Below are 22,763 nucleotides of genomic sequence, written 5' to 3'. Positions count from 1 at the left end.
ACACTTCCTATTTTAGTGTCATCAGCAAACCTACTAATCCTGGAACCTTATCAAAGGCCTTAGTGAAATCCATATAGACTACGTCTACTGCCCTGCCCTCATCACCCTTCCTGATCACTTCAGCAAAGAACTCTAATAAATCTGTGAGGCCTGATCCCCCATACACAAAATCATGCTGACTATTCCTAATCAAGCCCTGTCTTTCAAATGAATGTATGTCTTATCTCTTAGATCTTTTCTCAAGTAACTTACCCACCACAGATGTTAAACTTACTGGTCTATAGTTCCCAGAATTTTCTTTGCAGCGTTCTTGAATAAGGGAACAACATTCGCTACCCTTCAGCCTCCTGGGACCTTACCCGTGGTTAACAATGATCCAAAAATATCAGCCAGAGCTTCTTGCAGTGTTCTTGGATATATCTGGTCAGGACCAAGAGATTTATCCACCTTCGTACATTCTAATACATCCGACATCTGTTGACTGTGATATGGACTGTCTCCAAGATATCACCACTAACTTCCCCAAGTTCCCAATGTCTTCATATCTTTCGCCATAGTAAACACATAAGAAATATTCATTGAGGACCTCTCATCTCCAGCGGTTCCAATCATACATGTTCACTTTGATCCTTGAGGGGCCCTATTCTATCTCTGGTTATTCTTTTTCCTTTAAGTATACTTCAAGTACCTCTTTGGATTCACCCTAATCTTCGCAGCCAAGGTCATTTCATGCCCACCTTTCGTCATCCTGATTTCCTTCTTTAGGAAACTCCTGTATCCCTCCAGGGATTCCCTTGATCCCAGCTGCCTGTACCTCAGCCATACCTCCATTTTTTTCTGGCCAAAGCCTCAATATGTCTTGTCATCCAGGGTTCCCTATTCCTGCTGCAGAGTCATACAGCACGGAAACAGCCCCTTCAGTCCAACCAGTCCATGCCGAACATAATCCCAAACAAAACTAATCCCACCTGCCTGCTCCTGGCCCATATCCCTCCAAACCTTCCCTATTCATGTACTTATCCAACTATCTTTTAAACGTTGTAATTGTATCCACATTCACCACTTCCTCAGGAAGTTCTTTCCAAACTCAAACCACCCTCTGTGTAAAAGAAAATTTGCCCCTCACGTCTTTCTTAAATCTCTTTCCTCTCACCTTCAAAATGTACTCCCTAGTCTTGAAATTCCCCATCCTAGGGCAGAGACAATTAACATTAATCCTACCTATGCCCCTTATTATTTTATAAACTTCTATAACGTTGCCTCTCAACCTACTATGCTTGAGTGGAAAAAGTCCCAGGTTTTCTTTATAACTCAAACCTTCCATACCCAGCAAAATCTTATAACTTTCTTCTGAACCCTCTCCGGTTTAATAATATGCTTCCTCTGTCTGGATGACAAGGACTGGATATGGTATTCCAGAAGTGGCCTCACCAATATTCTGCTCAACCTCAACATGACTTCCCAACTCCTGGACTCAAAGAACCTGGATACCTTTAATGCAACTTGCAAGCCATTAGACAAAGCAAGTACCAAAGATGTAGCCCCTGCAAAAGGATGACAGCATGTGATATTAAAATGATGCACCCTTTCCTTGCTCCCTCAACATTGCTGGATTTGCGACCCATTGGAGTGATATTGCTGTGCTCACCTTTGGAGGGGGCTGTGACTCTTTTATCTGAGGCTCGACTGGTTTGGTCCATGACACGAGAGAGGAGAATACCGAATGGCTCCAAGTGCTGCCTGATGCTGCTGAGGTGAGAGAATGGTACGGATGTTTCTGTGTCACAATCCTTAACCCTGTAAATAAAGAAAAAGAGAAAACAGATGCAGCATGCAGCAATAAATCCTTTCAACACCAAAATCAGATTGAGCATTAATCAAACTTGACAAAGTGTAAGCACAGTCGATTGATTTGGTATTCTGAATGTTTTTCTAATTTGACTGTAATATTGTGCATTCTGTTCACAGCCAGTAGAAGAAATTGAATGGACATCCTAACAGCAATGTTTTCATTTCACAGAGGAGATGGTGCTGGACTGGTAAGCCAAGTGTCCAGCTTAATAATTGAACCTATAGAATACATATACAGACAGGGAGACCTGGGATGGATAATGCAGAGACATTGGTTGAAATTCCCCTGTTGCAACTGGCAGGATTAAAATTCAAAATCTGTAATAGCAGTAATTGCGCTTGAAAAATAAATTGTGCAACTTATTCAAATGGATACATTTCCTCACTTAATTGTACAGTCACCTCTCAAATATTACTGGTTCATCTGGCTCACTAATGCTTTTTAGATTGGGAAAATCTGCTGTCGATAACTAGCCTAGCCTACATGCAGCTCCAGATCAATAGCAATGTCATTGATTCTTAACTACTCTTTGAAATGGCCAGGTAAGCCGCTGAAGTCAAGGGCCATTTGGGGCACGGAAATAAATGCCAACTTAGCTAGTGGTGCCAAATCCCAAAGAATAAATAAGTGGTATTCTGTCGCATAATTGTCTATGAAATGAAAGCCTTAAAAGTGTATTTTTTTCAATGATCAAACAATTTTTAAAAATTACATTAACACTACAATTGGAACAGGAAATTTCCTTGAATAGTTGCACAAAATTGGCTAGCAGTTTATCAACTGGATTTCAGGTTGTTGCATCATCAGTAACAATCCCTAAGATAGGCCTGAGGAGGGTAGGGAGCAAGTGACCAAGTGGATAGGAGGCAATTGTGTGTAGAGGATGAAAGGGACTGGGAGAAAGGCAACCAGGACAATAAGCAAAGCAATTGTTGTGGAGGTGACTGGAAGGAGAGGATGAGGAGACAGATTGCCTCCATACACATTTTAAAAGTTGAGTTTGCTAATTGTAGCCTTTAGGAATCGCTGCCTGGCCTAATTTTCCAGGATGCAGCTGGTGCCTCACCGCAAACCCATTTTGCAGTAGACGCCTTTTCATTGCGTATGTATCATTGCACATTGCTTCACCTGCAAGTGAATTTTCTGACCCTCACCAATATGGCAGACACCGTAGTTCCGTTTCATAATGAACATGCATTTTCTGCCCTCCATATTGGAAGCCTGCTGAGGTGTGGTGACCCTCAGGTTAAACTACTACAAATTGTTCCTCTCTCTTTTGTGAGAGAGTAACCCTGTGGTCCTCTGACACTATGGTGACTTTCCCTTTATTGGAGGTCATTCAGCACCCAAAGCAGGTGCTGCACAGCTGGACCAAGGTGATGATCCCATTAAATAGTTTCACTGAGCCGTGGAAAGGCATAACAGGAAGAAAAGTACTTGAAAACAGCTAGATACAGTCGAAAAATACTAACGCAAGATAACTGAAAAAATAAAATGCTTTCATATGAAATCTGAAAGATTCATGAACATACAGATATACAAAAAGGTGAACTGCTGTACACAGAATCCCTGGAAAAAACTGTTTATTGAAATTTCCTGAGTAAAAAATGTCCAACTGTCTCCCCTCATAGTTACCTAATGCATTATGTGCATTTCCAATGTATGCTTCAATGGATGAAGTTACACATGAAAGCAGAATGGAGAGATCTTCAAGCAAGGATAGTAACATTTTTTAAAATTAAAATATGTATTTATTTTGGTTGGCTTACAAAGGTCAGCACAAATCTGCAAGTTACTGGAAAGGTTTTAATAAAAAGCCATAAAAACATGCTTGCACTATCATATGGGAATTTTAACTGGATATTAAATGGTGTTTCAATAGCAGTTGCAGCAAGAATTAGAGGAGCTTTCCAAAGATGGTAGACAGTTATGTCGTATGATATGTTTCAAAAGAATACTTTCTTTAAAAAAAGACTGTGCTTGATCCAAGGTTGACCAAGAATAAGGACACTGTGGTAGCAGTTTGAGTAGAGAAGCAGTGACATGGTCATAAGGGTCAGGCTACGAAAGGGGTAACAGTGGGATTACACCATTAATTTTGGGAAATACTGTGCACTTCCAGATTGGTGGGACATGCATGAAAGAAAATGGGCAGAATGTAACTAAATTAAAGAGGATAAAAGAAAATTAAGGAAGGGGGTGAAATGTGTTATATTATCAGAAATTGGAGGAAAAATGATGTCTAAGAAATGCAAGTCCACAAAAGGACTGTAAAAGACAGGCACAGAATTCAGGGTACAACAGAAATAGAAATATTGAAGAAAGCTCCCTTTCATATACCATTTTGGACAATCTCAGGAATGCTGCAAAGCACTTTTTATCTAACTAAGTACTTTTGAAGTGCAGTTGCTGTTCTAGCACAGGAACTCAGCAGCTATTTTATATACAGAATCATAGTCATACAGAATAGTAACAGGCCTTTTGGTTCACCATGTCTATACCAACAAATAGACACCAAACGACACTAATCCCATTTACCTGCACTTGGTCCATAGTCTACTAAGCTACAGCATTTTACATATTCATCCAGATGCTTCTTAAATGTTGTGAGAGCACCTGCCTCCTACACACTATTAGGCAACATGCTCCATATATCTACTTTTTCTTGCCTCAGATCTAGGTAAAAACAATGACTGCAGGTGCTGGAAACCTCAGATCTAAACCATTTGCTTCTCATCGTAAAGTTATGCCGGCGGTTTTTAGATACGTCTGCCATGGGGAAGACATTCTCATGATCTATTCTGTCCATACCTTTCATAAATTTGTAAACCTCAATCAATGTCCCTCTGCTGCCAGGAAAACAAACCCAGATTATCCAGTTTCTCCTCAAAACTAAGACTTCACGTTGAATGTCCTCTGCGTCATGTCCAGCGTAATCACGTCTGTCCAATATTGTGGCAATCAGAACTGCACATGGTATTCAATCTGTAGCCTAACCAAAGTTTTTGTACAAGACTTCTTACTCCTATATTCTATGTCCTGGTTAATAAAGGCAAGCATCCCATATGTCTTCTTCACCACCCTGCCTAACTGTGCTGATACCTTCAGGGACTTGAACACCAAGGTTCCTTGGCTCCTCAATATTCCTAGGGACCGACCATTCACTGTGTATATCCTTCCCTCATTAGACATCCTAAAAATGCTTCACCTTGCACTCATTAGGATTAAACTCTATCTGCCATTGCTCTGCCCAATTTACCAGCCGATCAATATCAGACTGTAGCCTGAGACCATCCTCTTCACTATCAACAATACTCCCAATTGTCCTATAATCTGCAAACTTACTAATTAAACTTTCTACGTTCACATTCAAGTAGTTAATATACATAAAAACAGTAAAGATCTCAGCACTGATCCCTACAGTACACCACTAGTCACAGGAATCCAATTACAAAAACAACGCTTTGTAAGCCAATTTTGGATCCAGTTTGCCAACTTGCCTTGGACCCCATAGACTCTTACTGTTAGGACCAGCCTTCCATGTGGAACCTTGTCAAAAACCTTACTGAAATCCACGTAAACCACATCAACTGTGCTACTCTGATGAACACATCACCTTTTCAAAACACTCATCTAAATTAGCCAGACAGAACCTCCCTCTAAGAAATATGTGCAGACTATGTCTGATCAATTCTTGCCTTTCCAAATATTAATTAATCCTGTTCTTCAGACTTTTTTCCTCAATATGTTCCATACCAGTGAGATCAGACCATCTGGTTTGTAATTACCTGGCCTATCACTGCTGCACTTTATGAACAAAGGAACCACATTAGCTATCCTCCAGTCATTTAGCACTTCACCCGTGGCCAGTAAGGTATGGGATATCACCACCAGGACCCCAACAATCTTCTCCCTTGCCTCCCATAGCAGCCAGGGAGACATCTCATCAGGCCCTGGGGATTTATGCACCTGTAAAAGAGCTAAAATATCTGACACATCCTCTTTAATAAGGTGTTCTAGAACCTGATCATCCCAACTGGTATCCCCAGCTATAATGTCTTTCTCCTCTGTTAACACAGATGAGATGAATATCATTTAACACTTCATCCATGTCCACTGGCCCCACGTATAGGTTACTCCTTTGGTCTCTAATCGATCGCACACTTTCCCTCTTATGCTTAATATATTTATTTAAAACTCTTGGGGTTTTCCTTGATCCCCGTCTACTAAAGATATTTCATGGCTTCTCTATGTCCTCTCAGTTTCCTTTTTAAGCAAACTCCTACACTCTCAATACTTTGGAAGGGCCTCCCCTGTTTTTAATGTGCTCTACCTGACACGTGCTTCCTTCTTTTTCTTTATAAAATATCCCTAGTCAGGACTTGCTGTCCTTGTCCTTCACACTGACCCTGAATTCTCACTATTATACCTTTAAAAGACTCCCGCTTTCCAAGGTTAGACCTTGGTCCCAAGTAGACTTACTTGCTGGTCGCTAGTTCCTGTTAATGTTGATCAAATCCTGACAAATGATGTTGAAATTTTGCCTGCCTCCAACTTGGACACTTAACTTCTGCACTATCCTTATCTCTTTCCATGTTAACTTTGAAACTGTTATGGTCACTATCCCAAAATTCTCACCCACTGCAAGTTCAACCTCCTGACCTGTTACATTCTCTACGGTTAGGTCCAACATTGCCCCATCTATGATTGGACTATTTCCGTACTGGCATAAAAAGGTCCCCTGGATGCACGTTAAAAATTCCACCCAATCTAATCCTTTCACTCTAAGGTGATCCCAGTTAATGTTAGCAAAGTTAAAATCCCCTACAACTATAACCCTGTTTCTTTCACATTTTTCTGTGATATACTACATATCTGCTCCTTTATTTCCCTCTGACTGTTGGGAGGCCTGTAATATAATCCCAACAAAGTAACCTCTCCTTTTTTTATTTCTAAGATCTACCCAGAAGGCCTCATTTCAAGTCCCTTCTAGGTCATCCTCTCTCATTACTGCAGTGATAGTTTTCTTTATCAATAATGCAATGTCCCATCTGTCTTACATTCCCACGACACACGATCATGCCTGAAGCTTCTATATCCTGGAATGTTGAGCTGCCAGTCCTGTCCTTCCTCCAGCCATGTCTCAGCGATTACAACAATATCATATTCCCACATGCTCATCAATGCTCTCAGTTCACCTGCCTTACCTGTCAAGCTCCTTGCATTAAATGAGATACACTTTAGCTTCCAGGACCTCCCACGAGCCTTATCCCACCTACGTCTTCACCAACTATTAGACCATCCAAGCATTCCTTCGATATCTGATTAGACCTTGTTCCCAACATTATATCTACCCTGTGCCCCATTCCTTTGCCAAATTAGTTTAAAACCTCCCCCACAGCAAACTGCCCAGCAAGGATATTGGACCCAGTCTAATTTAGATGCAACCAGTCCAGCGTGTACAGGTCCCTGAGGAGTTGTCTCAGTAATCCAAAATTCTAAAGTCCTCTCTCCTTTAGTCATGTGTTCACGTGACCTATCTTCCTACTCCTACACTCAGTAGTGCATGATACTTAATGTAATCTAGGCAATACAACCTTAGTAGATTTTGTCTTCAATCTATTACCTAATTCTCTTAATTCCTACTGCAGAACTTCATTTCTTTTTTTACCCAAGTTGTTGATACTGACACGTATCACGACTACTGGTTGTGTACCCTCCCCCATCGGAATGCCCTGCAGCGACTCTGTGACATCCCTGACCCTGGCACCAGCGAGGCAACATACCATTTCTGTCTCAGTTGTAGCTACATAACTGCTTGTCAGTTCCCTGTACAATCGAGTCCCCAATCACAAAAGCTCTCCCAGTCTTGTTCCTCCAGTGTTGCGCAGCAGAGCCATCTATGGTCACTCAAACTTGACTGTCGCTGCTTTCCTGAGAGGCCATCCTGTCCAACTGTATCCAATACAGACAGACCTCCTGATTAGACAAGCAGGAGGCCCGAAGAACGCAGCAAGCCAGGGGGGACTCCAGATTAAACAAGCAGGAGGCTAGAAGAACATAGCAAGTCAGGCAGCATGAGGAGATGGAGAAATCAACGTTTTGGGTATTAACCTTTGTTCAGGACTAGATGTGGGAGGTGTGCTGCGGAGAGTAGCAGAATAATGAGGTCATGATAGGTGGACATAGGTGGTGGGTACAACCTGGTTGTTCAGGAGGAGGGATGAATCTGGTTGGTAGCCGAAAGGAAGGGGTGATAGGTGCAATGGAAGGGAGGAGGTGGGGCTAAAAAAAGGAGTCAGGGGATGGATGGGAGGGTTATTTGAAATTAAAGAACTCAATGTTAAGCCCTCTGGGCTGGAGGCAGTCCAGGCAGAAGATAATGTATTGTTCTTCTAATGTGTGGTCTGATTCACTGTGGCAATGGAGGAGGCTGAGGATGGACATGTCGGAGAGAGAAAGGGAGAGAGAATTGAAATGGGTGATGACTGGGAGGCCAGGCTGGCCATTCCAGGCTTAGCAAAATGTTCACCTAGTCTACGTTGGGTCTCACTGATGTACAGAAGAGCTCATCGGGAGCACCGGATGCAGTAGACGAGGTTGGACAAGATGCAAATGAAATTCTCTCTCACCTGGAAGAAGTGTTTGGAACCCTGAATGGAGGGGCGGGAGGTGATGTACAGACAGGTGTTGCATCTTTTACGGTTTATATGGGGAGGTACCGAAGGAGAGGTGATTAGTGGAGAGCGTGGTGTGAACCAAGGAGTGGCAAAGAGACCAGTCCCTGTGGAAGACAGACAGGGGTGGGTTGGGGAAGGTGTTCTGGGTGGTGGGGTCTAATTGGAGTTGGTGAACATTTTTGAGGAGGATACGTTGGATGTGGTGGCTGGTGGTGGAAAGTTATGTTTGGGGAGGTTTTTAGAGCAGTGGAGTTTGGAATGAAGGAAGTGCAGTGGAGGGGTGTCAGGATGACAGAGTGGACAAAAAACACATTGTTTGAAATAGGACAATTTGCTTGGGAGTGGAATATCTCCTCATCAGAACAGATGCAACAGAGACAAAGGAACTGGACTCCTGCACTACCTGCCTACACTTACTAATCTTCCTGGTGGTCACCCAATGCTTTTCTGCCTGTGTAGCCGTTGCTTGTGGTGTGACCAGCTCACTAAACATGTTCCATAACAAGACCATCCATTGCTCCAGATGCTCCATGCAGTCAAACAAAAGCTGCAGCTGAACACATTTCCTATGTACATGGTCACCATGGAAACCAAAAGTGTCACAGATTTCCCACACAATCCACGGAGCTGAATTCTTCTGCCATCGTGAACCTGAACAACTACAGACAATAAACTAGGAACCAAATACCCAACCTTCTCCAAGACTCATCAAAGCTGATTTCTCTCTCTCTCATGTGATATCTCTCTCTCTGTTCTTAAACTACAAACAACTAAAATAAAAGTCTTCACACACTGCCTCCCTCTTGATACTATTCATTCAATCCCTAAAGCTGATTCTAAAGCAGCCAATCTCTTGTCCTATGTCAATTTTTGAAGCCTACTTGCTCAGTCCCCAAAGTTGGTTCCAAAGCAGCCAAACCTCTTACCATATGTCACAGGAAGGCCCACATAAATCTGTTTTAGTGGCATGGGTTGAGGGTTAAATTAGAGCCAGAATATCAGGAACAAACCCTTGTCCTTCTAATAGTTGTCATGAGATCTTCCATGTCTACCTGAAAGGGCATATGGAGCTTTAGTTTAACAGTGCTAAATAGGAGGATAGAGCAGATGAATGTGTGGCTGAGGAGCTGATGCAGAGGAGAAGGGTTCACATTTTTGGATTATTGGAATCTCTTCTGGGGTAGAAGTAACCTGCATAAGAAGGATGGAATGTACTTGAATTAGACAGGACTAATACACCAGCAGGGAGATTTGCTAGAGCTGCTCGGGAAGATTTAAACTAGTAAGACGGTGGCGGGGATGGGGGGACCCAGTGAGATAGTGAGGAAAGAAATCAGTCCGAGATTGGTACAGTTGGGAAAAGGAGCAAGTTAAACAGTCAGGGCAAGCAGGAGCAAAACAGAGAACGAGGTAGGATTGATCAATTAAACTGCATTTATTTCAGTGCAAGAGGCCTAACAGGAAAGGCAGTTGAACTTAGGGCATGGTTAGGAACATGGGACTGGGATATCATAGCAATTACAGAGACATGGCTCAGGGATGAGCAGGACTGGCAGCTTAATGATCCAGGATACAAATACTACAGGAAGGATGGTAAGGAGGGCAAGAGAGAAGGTGTGGTGTTTTTGATAAGGGATAGCATTACTGCTGTACGTAGGGAGGATATTCTTGGGAATATGTCCAGGGAAGGTTTTTGGGTGGAACTGAGAAATAAGAAAGGGATTATTATCTTATTGTGATTGTACAGTAGACCCCCCTCCCCAGTAGTCAGCAGAAAATTGAGAAACAAATTTGTATGGCGATCTCAGTTATCTTTAGGAAACATAGGGTGATTATGGTAGGGGATTTTAACTTTCCAAACACAGACTGGGACTGCCATAGTGTTAACAGTTGAGATGGAATGGAATTTGTTGAGTGATTTTCTGATTTAGTATGTGGATGTACCTACTACAGAAGAGAGTACGGCCCTTCAAAGATCAGCAAGGCAACCTTTGTGTGGAGCCGCAGGAGATGGGGGAGATATAAGGAGTATTTTGCGTCAACATTTACTGTGGAGAAGGATATGGAAGATATAGAATGTGTGGAAATAGATGGTTACATCTTGAAAAATGTCCATTTTACAGAGGTGGTGGTGCTGGATGTCTTAAAACGCATAAAAAGTTGGATAAATCCCCAGGAGCTGATCAGGAGTACCCTAGAACTCTGTGGGAAGCGAGGGAAGTGATTACTAGGTCCCTTGTTAAGATATTTGTGTAATCGATAGTCATAGGTGAGGTGCCAGAAGATTGGAGGTTGGCTAACATTTTGGTTATCTATAGGAAAGGCGGTAAGGAAAAGTCAGGGAAATATAGACAGGTGAGCCTGATGTCTGTGGTGGGCAAGTTGTTGGAGTAACTCCTGTCCCTCAGGATTCCCATGTATTCGGAAAGGCAAGGATAATCAACATGACTTTGGGCATGGGAAATTATGTCTCACTAACTTGACTGAGTTTTTTGAAAAAGTAATGAAGAGGATTGATGAGGGCAGAGCTGTGGACGTGATCTATATGAACTTCAGTAAGGCATTCAACAAGGTTCCTTATGGTAGACAGGTTAGTAAAGTTATGTCTTGTGGAATACAGGGAAAACTAGGCATTTGGATACTGAACTGGCACGAACGTAAAAGACAGAGGGCAGTGGTGGAGGGTTGTTTTCAGACTGGAGGCCTGTCATCAGCAGTGTGCCACAATGATCGGTGCTGGGTCTACCGCTTTTCATCACTTACATAAATGATTTGGATGCGAAAATAGGAAGTATAGTCAGTAAGTTTGCAGATGACACCAAAATTGGAGGTGTGGTAGACAGTGAAGAAGGTTACCTCAGCGTACAACGGGATCATGATCCAATGGGTCAATAGGCCAAGGAGTGGCTGATGGAGCTTAATTTAGATAAATGTGAGATACTGCATTTTGGAAAGGCAAATCAGGGCAGGACTAAAACACTTAATGCCAAGATCCTAGGATGTGTTGCTGAACAAAGCGATCTTGGAGTGCAGGTTCATAGTTCCTTTAACGTGGAACCGCAGGTAGATAGGACAGTGAAGAAGGCATTGGTATGTTTTCCTTTATTGGTCAAAGCATTGATGTAGAAGTTGGGATGTCACGTTGTACAAGATATTGGTTAGACCACTTTTGGAATATGGTGTGTAATTCTTGTCTCCCTCCTCTAGGAAGGATGTTGCGAAACCTGAAAGGGTTCAGAAAGTATTTACAAGGATGTTGTCAGGGTTGAAGGATTTGAGCTATAGGGAGAGGCTGATTAGGTTGGGGCTATTTTCCCCGGAGCGTCAGATGTTGAGGAGTGACCTTATAGAGGTTTATAAAATCATAAGAGGCATGGATAGGATGAATAGACAAAGTCTTATCCCTGGGATGGGTGAGTCCAGAACTAGAGGGCATAGGTTTAGGGCAAGAGGGAAAAAATATAGAAGAGACTAAAGGGACAACTTTTTCATGCAGATGGTGGTGCATGTATGGAATGAGCTGCCACAGGAAGTGGTGATGGGGTGCTGTGGTGGGGGGGCTGGTATAATTTTGAAGACATCTGATTGGATACGTGAATAGGAAGGGTTTAGGGGAATATGGGCCAAGTGCTGGCAAATAGGACTCGATTAGTTTAGAATATCTGATCGGCATGGACATGTTGGACCAAAGGGTCTGTTTCTGTGCTGTTACATCTCTATGACTCTAATTTATTCAATAAAATGCAATATTAAAGGAGGCATTCCTTCAGTACTACACCAAAGAGTCAGCCTTGATTTTGTTCTGTTACTAAATATAATGTCAACACTTACAGGCAAGATCAGGTAATATACAATAATGATAACTGCCAAACCAATTTGTTAGCATCAACTGAGTGGAAATGTAGGGCATTCCCCAATGGCTAGTATCCGTGCTGTTGGAAAATGTAGGGATTCTTCAAGAAAAAATAGCATCGGAAAACTGAAGAACAATATTCATAATGATCTTATATAAAAGCAATTGAAGGAAGGCATGGGAAATCTAGACTAGTTATTAAGTACTTGCATTCATCTACTTGTCAACTGGACTTCGCTATGCAATGGTTAATATTAGGGGTTCACACATCATACGAATACCATTGCTTATTCGTGACTTCTAACTTGCTTTCTGCTCCATCTGCAATAGTTTTGCTCAAAACATACTTTCTTCTCATCCTGGAGAATGGAATGCAGTTCAAATATTAGCAAGTTTTTTCTCTTTTCAGATACTGCTGGATTATTTGCATGTTTCCAAATATTTGCTTTCACAGAAGCATTTTCAATTTTTTTATTCAATACTTAACTGAAAATGATCTTGATGTCGAGGTGAACGCAAGGAAAAAACATTTGGTACCTCAAAGTGGATTTTCTGTGATATTTGCTGATCAGTTTTGTACCGTTAAATTTAATGATAGCTGTGCATTATGGAAAATAGTTAACATTCTAATGTTGTTCTCAAGTGCAGAGAAATTCCCCACACTGAAGTCTACCATGATCATGCAAATACCTGTTTTACTGTATTTCATCTTCACATTGTATGGTCACCTAACATTTAAATCAATATGACGAAAATGATTTTCTCTTTTATAATCATAATTGTAGTGCATATGATAAGTACAAAGGTTATTTCCCAAAACTAGTTCATTCTTGTGTGTATTGCAAATTAATGTTTAAGTGTAACACTACCTCATGGACACCTTAATAGCAACACATTGTTAATTGTGATATAATATCAAGACTAAGAACTGAAGGACTGAAGAACAGAACGAGCTGGTTCTGAGGCACAGAATTATTTTCATCATAGGTTACACAGGAACTGCTTTAACTTGTGCTTATTATTTTGGTTGCTTTGTAAATTCAGTTTTCTGACATTTTAAAAAACATGAAATTAAAACAACTACATTTTAAGCAGACAACATTGTTCTGTGCTGTGTATTTTGCCTCATGTGCTCTAATACTGTATGATATAGCATGGGCTCGAGAGTTAGACGGAGGAAAAATGTGCACAGAGAAAGCTAAAACATTCAAATCTAGAGACGAGCAGTTGTTAAGGCTCATTAATTTCCAAAATAAAGAGTACTTTGTACTTTTAATTAAACACATTCAACTTCAAGTTCTTACTGTGAATTATTTCATCTTTACTTGCACATGATTAACCTTTAAAATTGAATCTGTTTTCGGTGAATATGCTGCATTTAAAGGAAAGTTGAATTCAAAACTGAATTGGACGACTGTCTTTTACATACATTGACACTGAGACATTATTTTCCATCAGGATCACTACGCAAAGAGAGTTGTTAATGAACCGTTTGGAGAAAGTGAAAGAGCAGGCAAACAAATGGCTTTTGCTGAAATCTGATTACCATCTTTTACAGTGTGGCAACCTTTGACCCAGAAGCAGTCCTACAAAGAACACTTGGAATTTCTTTAAAATGTTTGTGGAATCTTTTTAAGAACTTTTGAAAAGGACTTTTTTTAAGAGATTGCATCATTTTAAAGGAATCAACTGTAAATTGGATGTGTTTATTGGAGTCACAACATTATTACGAGACTTACTGCATACGTGTATTTGTGGGTCAGTAGCAGAGAAGCAATCTCTGACTTTATTATTTGCAATGAGACTGATATTCTAAATTAAATTGAGATACAAACAGAAACCTGGATTAAAGGGTAAATTTAGACATAACAATTTCAGAATTGATAGTTTCCTCACAACGTTCTGTTCATCTGTTTGATACTATTCACAAATTTATTGTCAGAAAAATATTTTGTTTCTATTATCAGACATTTTTAGATGCTCTCCAATGGATTGATTTGGTAGATATATATTAAATAAAATAGTACTACATTAAAAAAAAACACTATTCAGTGTGGGGGTTTGAGGCCATGCACCGACCTTCTATGGATTCATTTTGCTACCTCTGGTTTTGAAAGTCAGTCATTTACTAACCAAGGGAAAACATATTATTCCCACAACCATAATACACTGTGGTGGTGTTAATAGGGACAGAATGGGACTTCCTCCCCTCAGTGGGAGGAGATCCTGCCCAGAAGACCTGCTGGCCAATCTGATTAACCAACAACTCCAAGCAGACATACATTTTATTGATCTTAGACCTGGGTAACTGGTGACATTAGAAGGGAGAGTCCAACCCTCTTAGTGAGGTAGATGGATTGGTTTTAAAATACAGGTAGGGAAGCAGGAAAGGGCATGCTATCTTCTGAAATGCTGCACAAAGGGTTCTGACTGACCCTCATTCTTTCTCTTTTTTTAAAAATAGCTTTCAACAAAAAATAATTAACCCATAATTATTTGTTTAAATATGCCTGAGGTCTACCAAATTTGGCAAACATCCACATAATTGCTTATTTTATGGGAAACATCTTGGGTTTGATGAGAAGATGGTCAGTTATCCATCAAACCTATTTAATCTGTAGTTGCTTGCCAAAATTTCCAGCCCCATGATTATGCTTAAGAACTCCATCACCTACCAATTAAACTAGCCAGTGATTGGTTTCACAAAGCCTTTCCAAACATTCTTCAAAAGACTGTGGCTTAAAATTGTAATCACTGTTTCTAGCTTGTATATCTACAAAATGGAGAGGAACAGTGTGGAGGAACAGAGGGATCTTGGTGTGCAGGTACATAGATCCCTTAAAATGGCCACCCAAGTGGACAGAGTTGTTAAGAAAGCATATGGTGTTTTGGCTTTCATTAACAGGGGGATTGGGTTTAAGAGTCGTGAGATCTTGTTGCAGCTCTTCAAAACTTTGATTAGACCACACTTGGAATACTGGTCTCCCTATTATAGGAAAGGTGTGGATGCTTTGGAGAGGGTTCAGAGGAGGTTTACCAGGATGCTGCCTGGACTGGAGGGCTTATCTTATGAAGACAGGTTGACTGAGCTTGGACTTTTTTTCACTGGAGAATAGAAGGAGGCGAGGGGACCTAATTGAGGTATACAAGATAATGAGAGACATGGATAGAGTTGATTGCCAGAGACTATTTCCCAGTGCAGAAATGGCTAACACGAGGGGTCATAGTTTTAAGCTGGTTGGAGGAAAGTATAGAGGGGATGTCAGAGGCGGTTCTTTACACAGAGAGTTATGAGAGCATGGAATGCGTTGCCAGCAGCAGTTGTGGAAGCAAGGTCATTGGGGACATTTAAGAGACTGCTGGACATGCATATTGTCACAGAAATTTGAGGGTGTATGCATGAGGATCAATGGTTGGCACAACATCGTGGGCTGAAGGGCCTGTTCTGTGCTGTACTGTACTGTTCTACGTTCTAATATGTTGAAAGCTCAGCAGTATATGCTAATAATAAGGTAAAAATGTGAAATGAGTTTGGATACCCCGCAGCCTTTTACATGCCAGTGGCGCTCCTGCTATCAAGTGGATAGACATCAGGATTGGTTGCATGTATGTTGGTGGCTACAGTACAGTCATGTGTGCATTTGCAATTATACCTGATGCATTTCTCGTCAGCAACAGCAATTAGTGTTGTAATTTTTGTAGGCAAATGGAAATTCCTGCCCCTGTGGTTATTGACCTGTGTGTACTACCAAAAGAAGGAAATTAATATACGAGAGCTATAAAAAAGCCAAGCTGGCTGACACAAAGAAACACCGGAGTCTGAATGCAATCAGATACAGATACAGGAACTCTTGGAGACATTTGCTAAGCAGGCTAGATTCTAGAATGGTATATGACTTGTTCAGAGATGGCAAAGATTTGTGTATTTTTACCAGATGCTGCAAAACCATGAACCCTCTAAATTCTCTGATTTGAATGGAGATTTTCAGAGTGCTCCAGGCATACAGAAATTGCCCAACAGAACATTCAATTTCCTGGACAGTTTCTTCAGAGCATGCTATGTTTGCCATTCCACTGGTCCCCATGTGTAACTCCCATCTACATTGGAATAATGACTGTCTGACCAAACTATCAACTATAAATAATATTAACACCAATCTACTCTTCATGCAAGAGAACTGTAGATATTCATTATTGATTGAGATTATTGTTTTAATATTTTGATCAAACTATGATACTTGACCTTCTGTATTGTCCCAGTCTATCTGATGTCCCTCTTCATCTGTGTGTGACATGAGGTCGACTGGGACAATACATCCATTCTGGGACAGTCTAAACAAGACACACAGAGGAATTCTTGGAGGCCTGGCATTCAAAATGGAACTCCATTAACAAACATACTGAACCCCATTTACCAACCTCTCAGACAGAACCGGAAATTTTATCACCACAACAAACTGAGACAGATAAATAGCAAGCGGTACAGGACACTAATGCTACACTTGGGGCTCACTGATGATGTTACCTAGCAGGGTGACAAAACATCAGAGAACAAACCTACCAGCTCAGTGAGCAAATTTACGTGAGTGAAAGGCGGGCCTTGTCTCCCAATTCCCCACCTACCCTATTCCATGACCACTACCTGCCCCAAGTGTAACAGAGCCTGTGGTAGTTGCATTATTCTATACTGCCACCGAGAGTGGAAGTGAGTCATCCTTGTCTGTGAGGGACCGCCAATGATAATTTCTTTTTTGTCAATGACTGAATATCAATGCAATGCCACAATGATGTTTAATCTTATGTTTATAGTTTGAGAGTGTGAATTACTTCCTTTACATTAAAGAAAGATTTTCTTCTACAATTACAGCTAGATTCTGCTGGCCCTTGGCAAAACAAAAATCTGCAAACAGAGTCACAGGTAGATAGGATACTGAAGAAAGCATTTGGTATGTTTTCCTTTATTGGTCAGAGCACTGAATATAGGAGTTGGGAGGTCCTTTTGCGGTTGTACAGGATAATGGTGAGGCCACTTTTGGAACATTGCATGCAATCCTATCGGAAGGATGTTGTGAAACCTGAAAGGATTCAGAGAAGATTTGCAAGGATGTTGCCAAGGTTGAGCTGTAGGGGGAGGCCGAATAGGCTGGGACTGTTTTCCCTGGACCATCAGAGGCTGAGGGGTGGCCTTATAGAAGTTTATAATATCATGAGGGTTTTGGATAGGGTATATAGACAAGATCTTTTTCCTGGGATGGGTGAGTCCAGAACTAGAAGTTAAAGGTTTACGGTGAGGGGAAAAATTTAGAAGGGACCAAAGGGGCAACTTTTTCACGCAGACAGTGGCGTGTGTATGGAATGTGTTACCAGAGGAAGTGGTGGGGCTGGTACAATTACAGCATTTAAAAGGCATCTGGATGGATATATCAATAGGAAGTGTTTCGAGGGATATGGGCCAAGTGCTGACAAATGGGATAGATTAGGTCAGGATATCTGGTCGGCGTGGATGAGTTGGACCGAAGGGCCTGTTTCTATGTTGTACACCGCTAGGACTCTAACTCCATCACATTTAGAATCAATTTACAATTATGCACAAAGGGGATGGCTAAGTAAGTGACATGAAATGCAGAAACATTAAGGAAAGAGATCTACATACCTGAATGAGTGTTTGCAGTGTCATACAATATGAAATCTGAGGAACCTGTCTTCAGTCTGTGCTGTAGTGATGAGTCCTGATCTCCCAAACATTTCAAAATTAAAAGTAATAATATTAAAAATCATTTAGTAGTTCAGCATTTGTATAATGCTGAGAAAAGACATATTTTGTCAAAGCTTTATATCTTACATTCATCATGACAATTTGCCAGAATACCAGTTTAAGAACAAAATGAGCATTTGTACTGTAGGGGAGGACAGTGCTGATTAGTTGGTTAATAAATATTTTACTTGACCGTGCTTTCCAAATGCACAAAGTTGTTAACAAAATAAAGCTCATCGGTTGGTCTCCGTTATATTAGTGGACTGAAATATCTGAATTTGGGTCAAGTAAGACAAGAGAGACATAAAGCAAACTAGTGCGATACTAAAATCTGAAACAAACGTATAGAGCGCTGGAGAAACTCAGCAGGTGTGGCAACATCTCTGGAGGGGATAAACAGAGCTAGGCAGAGTTAACGTTTCAAAGATTCAGACCGGACTGAAAGCGTTATGACTCGAAACGTTAACTATTTCTCTCTCCACAGATGCTGCCAGATCTCCTGAATTTCTTCAGGATTGTTTGTTTCAAATAATTGTGGGCCAACATGAGCACCGAGTTCTACCTCTCAACATTATAATAAAAGTTCTTACAATACCAAGTTAAAGATTGAGAATTAATGTTGATGCAAAAGTATCAAAACAATTAGCATTCATTTGGAAAATAGAACACTTCCATTCTCTAAAGTCCGCACTCACGTATGCAACAGCATCGCCACCTTTCCAAACCAAATCTGGACTGTGCCCACAAACAGCTGCCGAGTGGTGAATGCCGGTGATGGGCACCTCCAGAGATTTCCTGTAGGCACATTCAAGGGACCCGCTCGGCAAATCCACCGAACTTGCTGCAACTCGAAATTCTTTCCCAGTTCTCAATCTCACTCGCCACTGCAACGTGAAAATATTGATCAAGGGGTGCAGGGCGCTTGCGGATTCGTGACTACACACAATGTGAATAAACGCAGTGAACAGGACGAGAGAGATGCTAAATCTGACTGCAGAATGACATGTTACAAATGGGGGACCCTGGGCAATCCACATCACAGAGATTCCTCATGCAAACAGTACAACAGCTCACAGAAGTGGATAAAGCATTGCTCTGCTATTGATTAGATGGGAATAGATATGCTCCATCACAGTCTCACACACTAGCCACCATGACTGCAGACAGAGAAGCTGGACTGTTCAGTGAGGGAGACCAATCTGTCCATCATGTTCCTGCCAGCGTCCCAATTCCAGCGCCCAGAGCCCCTGCCATTGTCCCAGGGAAGATCATGTCCCACCCTCACGCCCCACTCCGATAGGCCGGATGGTCCAAATCCACATTCTGATTGGACAACTCTGCCGCCTTCTGTGTGGCTAACTCAACCTTCAATCCAGCTGCCGCGCGAGGCATGCCGGTACCTGTAGTCCAGGAGCGCGATTGTCTCCGGGTTTCTCCACTGGGTGTGTGCCAGAAAGAACTACAACGTCCATCATTCACCGCCGCCCCTTCAATTGGCCTGTGCCGAGAGTTGGGAGAAAGTTTGAGCTAAATTGGGAAAACTTTGCTCTTTGCCATGAAGGGCTGAAATCTCTTTCATCTCCCGAATTTTTTTTAAAAAAGGGGAGCGAGAGGGAGAGAAGGAATAAATTCATTTTCAAGCGAAGTTTCTAATTAAACACAACTGGGGAGGACAATCCTATTTTCCAAATAACATTCCCATTTTGAAAGGACGGTTGCCAGGAGCACAGAAAAAAACAAGACCACCCAGGGAGCTCTATTACGTGGATTTCACTCTAAAACACAATAATCTGCGGGGGAGGACTAAACATTGGCGTCTCAAAACCTTCTGCCTTATTTCCCTCGCAATGTTTGCAGATGGCAAAGGTGTCTTGAAAGTGTTTGCTGTTTGCGATGGAGAGATTGTTCGTGTTATTTGAATGGCGGCCAGGAGCAGTCCTTCACTGGCCTCCTGTTCAGGCCGAGCCGGATTGACTATCCCTTCCAGTCAGTTGCAGGTTAATCCCACTGTCCTGGCAATCGCTGTGGTGCTGGGCTTTGGCTTGGGGATCGCTTCTGCAGTCCTGCTTTATATATTTGTGCTGGAAGCAGCCTTGCAAAGGAAGGTAAACTGCTCTGATTGATCAATGTGCCTTTCAACACAGGGAGGATCTGCATCTTGAAATGCACCACCATTTACTGTCATATGTGAATCCAGGAGGAGGAACAGTTTGCATATTTGTTACAAATCTTATTTATTTTTCAGGAGCATTGTTCAAGTGGGACTGATGATGATTCCTGTTCTGAATATTCTGATGACAGCCGGAGTTTCAAAAGCAATGAGGACGAAAGAAGAGCTAAACGTGGAGCTTCCCCTTATTATGAAGTGGGTGATACTTGTTTTCTCTTGTCCTGTGTTGCTCTAGAGAGGAATTCATCAGTTTTATAGCAGCAATCTGATCACCCAATAGTTCTGTTTAGTTATTGATCATCTCAAAAGAAGCAGAAAAGTGATTAAATTCCACCCACTATCAGTAGTGATAACTCCGAGAGACAGCATCACCTTAGTCACAGAATAATAATTGAACATCACTTATGAACCAACCCAACATACAACTCATCGGGGCAGTACAGGAGATCTGCTAATACATAACAGTTACATCTCTTTTCCATCTCATGTCCCCTAGATGCCCAGTGCTGAAATTGTGCTGTGCACTAGGAAGACTTATTCCATTCTCTTCACCTGAATTATGCACTTTACAGAGTCATAGAGGTGTACAGCATGGAAACAGACTCTTTGGTTCAACTCGACCATGCCCACTAAATATCCTAAATTAATCTAGGCTCATTTGCCAGCACTTGACTCATATCTTTCTAAACCTTCCTATTCATATACCCATCCAGATGCCTTTTAAATGTTGCAATTGTACCAACCTCCACCACCTCCCCTGGCAGCTTGTTCCATAAGTGCACCACCCACTGCATGAAAAAGTTGCCCCTTAGGTCCCTCTTAAATCTTTCCCCTCTCACCTCAAACCTATGCCCTCTAGTTCTGGACTCCCACATCCCAGGGAAAAGACTTTGTCTATTTACAGAAACAGACTTAATGTTTCAAGTCTGTATGACTCTTCTTCAGATCTCATGAAGAACTCTTGAAGACATTACACCAGTATCTCTTCACAGATACTGCCAGACCTGTTGATTCTTTTTCCCAGAATTCTCTGCAGTTGCTTTAGAATTCTTCCATGATGGCCCAGGGTCCTGAAGCCAGTTGATAAGCTAAGGGGGAGCAGAATTATTTTAAGTAGATTTGTCTTCTCTCGGCTATAGAAAGTTTCAACATGAGGTCCACTGAAATTTAAAAGCACAGAATTCCAAGTTTTTGTTAGGCCAGGATTTTATGGGTTATGGAACCAAAGCAGGTCGATAAAGTTAAGTTTATCACATATGTAATAGAAGCAGGGTAGACCAAATAAGTAGACCCTTGAGTGTGCTCAGTCATTCATAACACTAGCTGATTTTTTTGCCTCAGATCCATTCTTGCACTTTCTGTCAATCTCCCTTGTTTCTTAAGAGACCAAACATTTATCCATTTCACTCCGAATTATACCCAATGATAGACAATTTCAAAGATTCACATCACCTAATTGAAGAATTTTGTCCTCCTCTCAGTCCAAATTCTGAGACTCTTTTATTCCCCCATCCTCTAGACTCCCCAATCAGGAATGACACCTTTCAGTATCTGCTGTATGAAGCCTTTTCAGAATCTTGCCTATCTCAATGATTGTTCTTACAGTGTTGTTTGCAGCATGCCTATTCAACAGTGTTACAATTCCAGTGCTGGGCTTTCACCTTCCATAGGCACAAGGCAGCATGGTGGCTCAGTGCACCAGAGATCTGGGTTCATCAGATTAGTTGGATTGGGCGTGCAAAATAGCCCAGAGTGTCCTGACTAAGTGGATTAGCTATGGGAAATGCAGGGTTACAGGAATAGGGTAGGAGGATGGGTCTGGCTGGATGCTCTTTGGACTCGATGGTGTGGACACGATGGGCTGAATGGCCTGCCTCCACACTGTAGGAATTCTATAATTCATTGTGGGGAAACCTTCAAAATTCTGAAGGTGGTTTAGAGACTAAAGGTATGGTGCAGTGGATCTCAATTTCCATTTCCCCTTTCCTATGTCTGTATTCTTAGTGTTCAGAGGCAACCAAGAAGAAAAACATATTGAGTATCTCTAGGGCAAGCAAACATCATAATCCAGTTTAACGTCCTGGATGTTTGGCAATGGTGTGTGCTTCTGCATTGAAACTCGAGCACATTCCAATCAACAAAAGTTTCCTCAAACTGTTAATTGAACTCCCATCTGATCCTTTGCAACAATAGTCTTTTAGCTGTTGTAAACAAAGAAACAACATCATTGCTAACATGAAGCTGTTATTATTGCATGACAAATTTGCTTAAGCAATTAACATGTTATAAATGAGGAAGTAGGAATGTTTAATAAGCATATAAAATGAAGCATAGCATCTGTGAGTTTAAAATTGACAATAGACAATAGGTGCAGGAGTAGGCCATTCTGCCCTTCGAGCATGCACCACCATTCAATATGATCATGGCTGATCATCCTTAATCAGTATCCTGTT

At 41.5% G+C, this 22,763-nt stretch overlaps 2 protein-coding genes across 4 annotated transcripts in view; one reads left to right on the top strand and one right to left on the bottom strand.

Annotated features, from left to right (window-relative positions):
• The window catches only part of LOC132833403 (limbin-like), a 178,166-nt gene extending 158,761 nt beyond the window's left edge, over positions 1-19,405 (bottom strand). For both annotated transcript variants that reach the window (XM_060851641.1, XM_060851642.1), the window contains exons 1-3: positions 18,836-19,405; positions 18,039-18,114; positions 1,649-1,797 (exon numbers count right to left, since the gene is read on the bottom strand). In XM_060851641.1, the coding sequence (XP_060707624.1) occupies positions 1,649-1,797; positions 18,039-18,114; positions 18,836-19,177 (567 nt within the window). In that variant the 5' untranslated portion in view covers positions 19,178-19,405. The remainder of the gene's footprint in view (positions 1-1,648; positions 1,798-18,038; positions 18,115-18,835) is intronic.
• A 250-nt stretch (positions 19,406-19,655) lies between these two features.
• The window catches only part of LOC132833313 (evC complex member EVC-like), a 47,294-nt gene continuing 44,186 nt past the window's right edge, over positions 19,656-22,763 (top strand). For both annotated transcript variants that reach the window (XM_060851483.1, XM_060851482.1), the window contains exons 1-2: positions 19,656-20,245; positions 20,386-20,505. In XM_060851483.1, the coding sequence (XP_060707466.1) occupies positions 20,060-20,245; positions 20,386-20,505 (306 nt within the window). In that variant the 5' untranslated portion in view covers positions 19,656-20,059. The remainder of the gene's footprint in view (positions 20,246-20,385; positions 20,506-22,763) is intronic.

Source organism: Hemiscyllium ocellatum, chromosome 36 (assembly GCF_020745735.1).
Source record: "Hemiscyllium ocellatum isolate sHemOce1 chromosome 36, sHemOce1.pat.X.cur, whole genome shotgun sequence".
NCBI classification, from domain to species: Eukaryota; Metazoa; Chordata; class Chondrichthyes; order Orectolobiformes; family Hemiscylliidae; genus Hemiscyllium; species Hemiscyllium ocellatum.
This window is presented reverse-complemented; position numbering and strand designations above follow the sequence as displayed.